This window comes from Austrofundulus limnaeus, unplaced genomic scaffold (assembly GCF_001266775.1).
Source record: "Austrofundulus limnaeus strain Quisiro unplaced genomic scaffold, Austrofundulus_limnaeus-1.0 Scaffold7, whole genome shotgun sequence".
Taxonomy (NCBI): Eukaryota; Metazoa; Chordata; class Actinopteri; order Cyprinodontiformes; family Rivulidae; genus Austrofundulus; species Austrofundulus limnaeus.
In genome coordinates, this window is record NW_013952409.1 from 4942083 (window position 1) to 4953180 (window position 11098).

The 11098-nt window shown below is 38.1% G+C and overlaps 1 protein-coding gene across 1 annotated transcript in view; it reads left to right on the top strand.

Moving 5' to 3' along the window:
* cdh13 (cadherin 13, H-cadherin (heart)) overlaps positions 1–11098 on the top strand; it is a 325369-nt gene that overhangs the window by 306676 nt on the left and 7595 nt on the right. The window contains exon 14 of the mRNA XM_014034245.1: positions 2580–2798. Coding sequence (XP_013889699.1) covers positions 2580–2798 — 219 coding nt within the window. The remainder of the gene's footprint in view (positions 1–2579; positions 2799–11098) is intronic.

Here is an 11098-nt window from a genome sequence, read left to right on the forward strand (position 1 = left end):
TGTGTGTGTGTGTGTGTGTGTGTGTGTGTGTGTGTGTGTGTGTGTGTGTGTGTGTTTGAGTGACAGAGCGGAGCTAAAACCTGCCCAGAGGTATTAGCTGTGACTGACAGCAGGAGAAGGCGGTACAGACAATCCTCAGTCAGCACCGCTGGAGGAGACCGATAGGGACAGTGGAGAAAGAGCTCGGTCCCGCTGATACCGACCGGCATTGTGCTCATCCCAGATGTGTGTGCAGCTGTTTCTATGAATGTGTAAAGATCCAGAGGTGCTGGTGGTTGTGCCTCCACAGGGCAGTAGATAGCTCCAGTCTATTTTGGGTTGTCCATGGAAAACTATATTATCCATGGAAGGACAGACTTTTAGAAAAACAAATTAGATATCAACAATTAAACTTATTTTGGAGGTACAATGAGAATAGGCAGTTGTTTTACCAAGTCTGGACGTCATCAACCATTTAAACAGATATTAATAGAGATAAATGCATCTTGATTGGATACTTTGTGTGCAGAGAAGTAAATGGCACAGTGGTCCTGTCAGCACAAAACATACTGAGAAATACAATGTTGTAACAACAGAAAATATATTGTTTTGCCATTCTACTCAGCTGTAATGAGTATTTAAACCCTTGATGTCACACAGATTATAGAGTCATGTCAGTATATCTAAAACAACATGCTTTGCAACCCTTCTAATCACTACAGAAATATGATAAGTTATTAAATCAAGTGTTGTTTTAACAGAAATTAACAAAACAAGTTTTACCACAGATGCAGAGAAAGGCCCTTCACTTTAAAATCTTTCACATTAAAAAGAAAAAAACAAGTTTTTATCTCACCAGCTTGAATGAAATGTTTAATATCTTAAGTAAACATGAGCTAAATGCTTCTCCTGACTGCACAGGGACCAGTTTGATAGAGCTGCAAGTGAAAAGTGTGAGAAAAAGGGGGCAGCACAGACATACAGGAGCTTGTATCTGGGTTGAATGATGTAACAAAGTAAAAACAGAAGAAGTCCATTTTCTGTTTGATTAAACTGAATGCAAACCTGACCCAAACCTATCTGAGCTTCTTTTCTGTYAGAGAGCTCCAATTTAAGAGGTTTTAAAAGTTTTGAGGTCAGTTTGTGTTAGGCTTAGAGTTGATTCAGCAGCATTTTTCTTAGGTTTTCCTAATATGTGCAGTAACAATGGGAGTTTTCAACATATTGTACAAGAAAAGCTGTATTATTCCATTGGCTCTGTAATAAGACTGCTATAACTTTTAGCTGACATAAACTAATAATGGTCTACATCCTGTTGGACTTTATGATCTGTGTAAGTGCACTAGTCTTTAAAAGAAAAGCTTTTACAATTGAAGCTCTGTCCATGGTGCTGAAAATATCTTTACACCAAATTATGCATTACAGTATATGTATGAATAGGAGCCATCTGGACAACTATTTTTTTTGCTTCTTATGTTTTTATAATTAAAAAACTAATTAAAACATGAGTAAGCTGATTACCAGCAGGATTCATTTGTATTTTTATATTTCTTGGTTGTATCAATTTATAATGTAGACCTTTAAATTGTCAATTTGTTTAAAAAATTTTATATTTTGTTTCCTTTTCTTTAAATGTACATTTAAAATACAAAAAGAGATGACTGACATGGTTCATTTAAAGCATGTTTTGTAAACTAGAAAGAGATGGAGACMGAAAAATGGTTTTGACTTCAGTTTTTCACCCAATTTTTATTTAAAAACATATAAAATATAATGTCAGTGCTGCTTTTCACCTTTGTGGTTTCAAAATAAAACAGCAGATGTAAGATCAAGTTTCTCTATTTAACACTTTACAACTCTGACTCTAAGTATTCCAGCTTTCAGTCTCATATTCTGGGTAATAAGTTTCAAACAATTCCACGTTCCCCTTTGTTATTTGGCTTTAACAGTCACCAGAACTCAAATTCATTTATCACCTCTGAGTGATTTTTAAACTTTAAAAGGTACAAAAATATTAAGACGAAGATGATTTGCTAGAATAGTTCCCAATAATCTTGAGATTTAAACAGTGCCACCATCCTGAATAAATCAGGAAATGTGTTCCTTCACACTGTTTCCAGATAAAGACATCTGTTTTCTTCCTTGTTTTAAAGAAGACGTCTGGATGTACCAAGGGGAATTTACTGATCTCTGCAGTCACCTTTGTGTCTATTTGTCATGCATAATTCATGGTTTGGTGAAACTTTATTGACAGTTTGCACTAAATTTTCTAGCCCAATATTTTTTAGGAAAATGCAGTCATGYAGAATGCAGAGTGTTGTATCATGTGACACGTTCCAGCATGAAGTAAACTGTTTTCAGTGTTTTCTGTCACGTCTCTTAAGCGGTTTCAGAGCATGATGCAACAAAATGTAACAACCTTACGCCACTTGAGTGGCACCATTTTTTTTTTCCTTCAGTCGACATAAATGCCTCGCCTCGCATCTCAAACTTGACACATTCAAGAAAAAAATGCTCAATTAGTCACTTGTTATGAAATAAGTGTTAAAGCAGTACTGGTTATCACCATCGTATAAACCTTTTTTTTCTGTCTCTTACAGCAACACACTCACAAATCATGCTTCTGCACAGTCTGAAGAAAGCCAACTACCAGCTCCCATTGCTCATCACTGACTCRGGGGTGCCCCCCTTGTCCAACAACACAGAGGTCAAAGTTCAGGTGTGCATCTGTACAAAAACCAGGAGGTACTGCAGCTYCGCCCACTCCCACCGCACGAGCCTACTCACGCTGTTGGCAACACTCCTGCTCGCCCTGCTCTGTGAGTACAACTACACTAACGTCGCCCCGTCGAGGGTAATTAATGTGTTGTCTGAGGTTTGTGTGCAAAATCACTCCAATRAAATGTAAACTGCTGCAAACTATTAAAGTAGGTTCATTCAAAGGAGAAAGTATTCTTTTTCACTTAACTCACTGAACATTACCAACCACTGGTTTTAAGGGGAAAATAGATCCCATCCTTTAGGCTAGCAGCGTGTCCTGTGTATTACCAGCTATTTTATTAATTTGCAGCGATGCCCAGGGCACTCCCGAAGACGTAAAACTTGAGTTTACTCTAAATATCTCATTTAAGCCAAGCAATAGCATGAATAATTCAGTCTGTTTCATGCACAACATACTTAATGAAGGACATCCAGCAGCTACTAGTGTGGTGAGAGGAAAATTCATTTGCAACTTTTAAGACCCCCTGATTTATGATTTTTTTTTTTCTTCAGTCTGGGGATCTTTTATGTAGTTTGTAGTCGAACTCGCTGCCTGCCTGAGGCGGCGGGTGGAATGGTGACAGCGAATGGAGAGACAATGAGGCATGCGAGTGGGAAAAGTATAAATGTTATTAACGGAATAAAAACTGAAAGGATTTTTTTTTCACTTCAAGCCTTAAAAACTGATGTGGTCATAATTATTCCATCTTCGTTCTGCTAATTTGTGTCAGACTTTGAAATTCATCAGCGGCAGACAAATCCCTGCTCCGTTTGTCTTTTTTTAGCTTCTTTTCCTCCTTTTATTTTCTGGTTCTGCTGAGCTTCACGTTTTGTTCCTCCTGTTTTCCTGTTGATTACACCCTATAGAGCATTAGTTCTGTTTTCTGTCTAACATCTATCAGCTTTTGTTGTCACCAGTTTCCCGTTCTGTACCACCTGTCCTGCTCTTTTGCTTTCTCTCCAACCGGCAAACAGCCACACTCCACCCATAATCCTTTGTTTACGAGCAGAATCTGTTTCTCTCTCTCGTTTTCTTGGCGTCTGAGAATCAAAGCTTCTAGCATGACCCACTGATCTTCTCAGATCAATCCGTCTACAGATATTTTCTCCAAATGTTCAACCCTGTTATACAGTACGACTGCTCAGAGCTCACTCATCTCTTTCCCAAATTATTCTGTTTTGAGTGATTTGTCACCTGCAACTTGTGTTAAAAACAGAATGTAAAATCATAAATTAGGCTGACGGTGCATAGCGAGGAGTGGCGTTAGCACACCACAACCCGGCGCTGATAGATCATTAGTCACGGTTTGACTGCGTCGCACTGTGTTGGGTAATGCTACGTCAGCACTCACAGACAAGAAGCCACCTTTCACAAAGTTTCATGCGAGAAATCTTTAGAGTTTCCCAGCTGGAGCAGTCAGTTGTCTGTTCCTGACCTTCAGTTATGAAATATATTATGTGTAGTTTCTATGGCAGCGGCTGCGTGTGTCGGAACTACAAAGTGTGATAATTGGCAAACATTCCGTGATGACTTTGTGAGGGTCCTTTACACAGAGTTTGTGTTTACTCACAAAAGCTTTCATTTGTGTACCATAAACAGTGCGGAGGCCGAGTGTGGCATTTGTTGTCCAAATATAAAAGAGCTGCTCGGCTGCCTGTTGCTGCGCCTCAGAATGTACAGTAATGTTTGGACTGAACTATTTGTAAAGTCAGGAGCAAAGCAAAGGGAAGATGACTTCAGAACCCCGGGAGAAAACGACAGTTGGTGTGTTTGTGCCGGTGACTGAGGTTCATGCGATTCATGTGCAGGACATCTCACTCACACACACACACACACACACACACACACACACACACACACACACACACACACACACACACACACACACACACACAGCAAGCGCCAAGAGAGATGACTCCAGCTCAAGCTCATCACACAGACCTGCGCTGAGGGACAGATAGAGGGGACTGATCGCTACAGTGTGTAGTCAGATAGTCTGACAGAGAGTAAGAGAGGATTCTGTTTCATTCCCCTTATCTCCCAGCTGAACTCTGACCCCACACCATAGAGATGAGGGTAAAAAAAGGAAAGAGCCTGAGGGAGTATACTGTTAAAGACACAACACAGTAAAGTTCCAGAGATTAAACTATATTTAGACTGCGACAGAGGTCTATAAAGTATTTGGAAAAAATAAAAAAAAGTATTAATATAAGTAAAAATACATTAACAGAAAATGACTTTGGCAAAATAAATTTCACTAAAGTAAAAGTCATAAAACTGCTCACAATGATAAGCTTGGACATATCTAATTTTGTAAAAAGTGACAGTGTTACATTTTAAACTAAAGAAGTAAAAGCATATTTTTAGGTTTTAAATGTAACAWATTAAAAATAAAAGTAACGATTAAAAAATACTTAAGTACTGTAACAAAGTAAATGTACTTAGTTTCTTTAAACCTCTGCGATTTATACGTAGTGTGCGTGACCAGAAGCTCATCCCTCTTCATTTTTCTGTCTTCTTCCTTCTGTGTGTCTTTATTTATACACTTCAAGTACTGAAAACATCTACCAACTCTGTTAAATGCAGATTAACATTATTTGCAAACAAAGTATTTATGTAAAATCTTTTCTGAAATGTTTTAATGACAAAATCAATGTTTGTATTTGAGAGAAAAAAAACATGATGTGGGTGTGGTTCAGTCTGCTTCAGGAAACAGGCTTCGTGGCTATTTTTATATTTAAAAGGATTTTTGATTTAAATCAGTTTGATTCCATGAATAAAGAGTGTATTTTTACAAGCTGATTATTTTGATTTTAGGTCACAAAAAGCGTTTTTTTTTTTTTTCTTTAACTGCTTATTATGTGTCGGCTCTTTAAAAAAAGATGATGAACTGTGAATATTGAAAGCTGAATTAATGATTTCATGAAGTCTGGGAGATTCTCAGCTGTGCTGTAGTTAAAATAATGCTTTGACACATAACTAAATGCCAGCAATATGTTGCTTTGTGACTTTTTCTGCACATTTTTCAGGTGAGAACTATCAAAACGGAAGCTGTCAAAGCCATCAATGTCATTCATTATTTTTAGTGATTAAACACATATAATCACATTGAAGTCTTTGACTCAATCTGAAAAAAGAACTGAAAGCCGACTCTGACAGTTACTGTTGCAATGAAGCAGGCGTTTTCAAAATTCAACGCCACACCTGTGAAGATTGCAGGGATTTAAGTTAATCAAAGTTATTTCTCTTTATGCTAATTCATATGAAACTATGTAGAAGAATCATTCTGCACAAATGAGCTCAAACACTGAAATAAAAGTTTAAATAWAATGTTTCATTCTCATTAGAGACGTGCTCAAGCAAAAGAAACGTCCTCAATGTATCACCGTGGTTTTAATGAGACACAAAATGCTAAACTGGGAGCAGATGGGGCTCAATCTGAGTCTTTGTCAACTCAGAACGTTGTCTGATTCTTAGATCCGGGCGCWTTACATCTGTCAGAGCGAGTAGGACAGAATCACCAGTGTCAGGAGGAACAAAGATAACTCCAGCTTTTTTTTACAGCTCAGCTTGTTGAGCTCAAAGGAAAAAGAGACTAAAACAGAGAAATCAATAAACAAAATAGACAAAAAAACATTTTTTTCCTCCTCACTCATAAATTTGCTCTTGTTTGCATTTTTTGGAGCTAATTTCAAAACTAATTTCAACGATTCAACTTATAAAGCCCGCATATTTCTAAAGCAAGGGAAGTGTTTGTTACTATCAGTGACATCAGCGAGTCACACCTGTTCCACCGGCTCCCTCAGCAGCTCTTATCTTCGCACAAATACCAAAACTATAGAGCCCCGTCTGCACCGGCTCCCTGTCCTAGCTTTCAGCCATTCAGCGGTCCACTGGGATTGCTTTTCAAACCTTAAATAATGTATGTAACCTGCAAAAAAATAAAAAATAACTAAAAAAAGAGAGGGAGSGTGAGTGTGCAGAAGCAAGCGTGTGTGAAGAGTGCAAACATGAAGTGTATCTTCTAATGCTTCAGGGACCTTTGTTAGCTCTCGCAGGATTGGCAGATAAATCCCTCAGCTGCACAGGGGTCTGTTTATAATCCTCCTCGTTGTAACACTTTCTTTTCACATCATTGTGCTTAAGATTCTTGCAAAAATCCATTCAACTCCTACCTTATATGTAAACGTCTAAATAATGGGATCATTTGGGGAATAATTGCAGCATTATTTTCCTTTCCAGCAGGGAGTTAAACACTTATATAATACAGTTTGTGCACATTCTTGTTTGAGATGCTCACCAGACAAAGGTCTTCCTAATTGGGTGAAACAGTTCATACAGAAAGAGCAGCTACAGTACTTACTGGGAGAAACTAGTATTTTTTAAAAGTGATTAAGGATGAAGGACTTTATTTTGTAGTAGTGTAGCTCTCAAGTGGCAGATCAACAAAGACCACACTGCCCCCTATCAGCGTGCACGTGAACTCCTTACTGTACTTGAACTCTTTCCATGCAGCAGCCACGTTGTTGCTAAAACCAAGAGTCGAAGAGGATGCAAAGCTAGAGGCAGTGAGTCAGCCGCTAATTTTTTTGTTTATTTGAAACATTTAGGTAACATGTCTTTTATTACAGGATTTTATTTTGTAACTCAGTGTGTAAATCTGGTGAAACAGCTTTAAAAAATGTGAGTTTTCTCTGTTTCTAACCTTTATTTTGCACATTAACAAACAAAATCTTTCCTTTTGAGGACTTTCTTTTTTCAACTCAATGAGATCTTTTGTTTTTGTTGGTTTTAGTGCATCTCCAGCAAGAGTAATCACATCATTCTAAGAGTAAAATGCATAAAGGCGGAGTTAAAAACAAACTGTTTACTATTAAAGACAACAGTTTCCCATTTGCCTCTAATTTACCTCCAGCCTCGCAGGATTTCAGTCGTTCCTCCTGATCCTCTCTGCTTTGCTCTGACAGCCACTTTCATTTTCCTTTCACCGGCTCTACACTAATCTCCGGCGAGCGGGAGAGAGAGAGGACGTTTCAGGGCTTATTTACTCTTGTAAAAATATGACTTCTTCACAGCATTCATTGAAGAAACCTTAAGCCAGAATGATGTGTGCGATGGAAGTGTTTCTGCCTTCAGATTACACCATGAAGGAGTTTTCCATCTTTGAACTGAGATTTGAAGACAAGCTCCAGAGATAAAAGRCTAAAACTGGCTGAGCTCAAACATTACTGGGATGAATGTTTAGCTGTCTTCATTAGTTGATAACGAAAATGTAGCACAATGTGTTTTTATTCTTTGCTGAATGTTATTCCCTCTGCAAAAAATATATATATAATTTCAAGTCAGTTTATCATGAAACCTGAGCGCCATGACTTTCTAAGAACCCAAGAAGTTTTTGCTTTAAAAATAGATGAATTTTATCAAGTTGTGCTCAAGGGTTTCATTAATTGTTCATGGATATCAAGATGTTGCGTCTCACTGCAGTAACTTGTTTTATTCATTTATTGTAATTTTTTTTTTTTTTTTTTTTTTTTTGCTGTTGGCTGTCACATCTGTTTAACTCTTAAATACGTACTTACTGTCTGGAAGTTTTCAACATGGATGGGAAAAACATAAAAAATAATCATGTATAAAACTTTGAGTTGTTCGGTTCTAGCTCACAAAAGAGAGCTCTAYAGTGTGAACACGGCTGACCCTAGCCAATTTGGTGGCGTTGTATTGGATTTTTTTATGGAAACAATATCATTTATTTGAAAAAGAACACCAGAAGTCTACCTCATACCTGCCAACATCTGCTGGTAGCAATGAGGAACACCTATTCGTGTTAACAAGCAGCTGTGGAGTGAAGCAGTTCTACGGAGGTCTGATCATAAATGAAACATTCATTATCCTTATTTTGTTTTCTATTTACACACTGAGCACCAGTAGTTAGTCTTGACTTCATCATATGTTACTTTTATCACCAAACACACCATATAACCTCATGTAGTAWCAAAACAGGTTGAGAAACCCACACTAGATAGTAGAGCTGGGCGATATGATCAAAATTTTATATCACGGTATTTTCAACATTGTCACCAGTTTCACAGTATTTGACGGTATTTTTCTTTTCATCATAGCTCAGCTGATAATAAAATGTACAAACCTTGCTTATTGAGTTTTTTTTTTCTTTTGCTGTACCTCTGTCTGTGTCTCTGTTTCCCTCCTCTGTGTCTGTTCTTCTCTGACTGGTGACTGGAGACAGTAGTCATGCATTTTGGTCCAGTCATGAAGGAGGAGGGTTAAGAAAAGATTATGATCGGGTTTATTGTTTTATGTTATTTAATAAAGCTTATCAGCACGACTCACCTTGCACACCAGTCAATTCCAACTCCACTACGAACTATTTCCCGCAGGCTTTTCACAATAAAACCACGTTAAGTCTCCATCAGCATAACGTTTTCATATTAACTAACCRCGTTAAATCTAACTGTGCACATCACTGAAGAGGTGTTTACTACATTCAGCGACGGCAAAAACGGGATGTTTTTTTAAATATCAGTCAATATAAGCAGCGGAATCGCCACCCGCGGCTGCAACTAGCTGCTCCAAACATTAGCATGCTAATGCACATAGCGGTGTAGCAAGGAAAAATGTCCCCCGGGAAACAACAGTTCACTGGCGGCCACGGCGAAATGTTCCGCTATTTAAACCGGAATGTCCGGTATTCAAAAAATTCATGTTATAACAGAAATAAAAACCGGTTTTCGGTACAAAAYGGTATACCGCCCAGCACTACTAGATAGCTTCATAAACTCGAGTAACCAGTGATTTTTCTGCAGACTAAAACATGTAAATGTACTTTATTTGTCATCAGTGCATGTTACTATACAATGATGAGATTTGTGCCCTGCATTTGAATGATAACATGTGAGAAACACCCAGGTGGAGCAGCAGTCAGAGCTGTTWAAGCACCGAGGGAACAGTTGGGGATTAGGTATCTTGCTCAAGGACACCACCGCATGTGGACATGGTTGGGAGTCGAACCCTTTCTGGTCCCCTCTCGGCAGCCCTACCAATGAGCCAAAGCTGACCCTCAACTATACTCTGATAAAAAGTTAATTTTTTATTATTATTTTTTAATCCCTCATTTATGGTGCCCCCTAGACAGATGGTGCCTTTAGCATTTGCTTATACTCCCAATATCACATGAGACTGACATAAATATTAACCAAAGATATGTTTTTGTCAAATGAACCAGTTATGATTGGTTAATCATTTGCACAAATGTCATGGCATGAGTATTTTCATATCAGTCTCGTGAAATTGGGAGTTCTTGTGAGAAACAATGTTATAGGAAGCTTAAAAATAGGCAAGGAACAGCCAAACACTGTCAAGACAGTGAGGTGGTTGAAGACATGTTACAGGTCACGTGGCACACCCACAAAAAGAAGACAAAAGGTAGTTAAATTAAGGGTCTAAACCAGGCAACGACTGCAGTTTTAACGTGTGCTGTTCAAGATTTGTAAAAAAAAAAAAAAAAGAAACTGATGATCAATGGTTGGCCCAGATAACTTGATTAGCAAAAGATGCATTCTGCTTATTTTCTTTCATATATTGTTCTTTTACGTGTATTTAACTAAACTGCTTTTTATGTCTCTATTCAAAGAGATTTTCAATCAGAAACATACTGATTCAAGTCTAATCTGACACAAATGGCTGAGGATTCATTATGATAAAACAGTTCCTACCATGTTTCATGCTGCTGGCTTCACTCCAGATGCTATGCTAGTTTATTTTTTTCCTAATATTTCTCCTGGATAATGGCATAATAATTCTTGCTATGTCCTAGCAGTGGCATGCTGCCTGGCAGTTCACATACAAGCCACCTGCTGCAGAGCTGCTGCCATCAGCTATCTGTCGCTATCTGTTTATACAGAGGGGTCGGAGTGCTAATAATGTGACGAACTGTGGCTGCACTCGCCCTCATTTCCACAGACACCGAATAACAAATCACATCGGATTTAGGGGCGCTCTTGTGCATGAGATGTACTCAAATATGTACCTTCATTCAGTTGCATTTCACTTAGTTTTAAATGAGAATGACCACAAGAAAGAGAACATTAAAATTCAAACTATCATCCCCTACGTTGGCTTAGATTGCATGATGAGAGTTGGTCTCAGCTTCTACTCAACCAGATTTTATTCTTTGTAAATTTGACAAAGTTATATTTCATTTAAAGTGGATATATCCTGCTTTTAAATCCCTTTTCACATTTAAATCCTTCAGGTGGGTTCTATATAAAGTGGAACTGCAATGCTTTGGTCTGAATTCCTCCTTGTTACTCTACAAGCCCCCTTTTCACTTTTTTCTGAGGT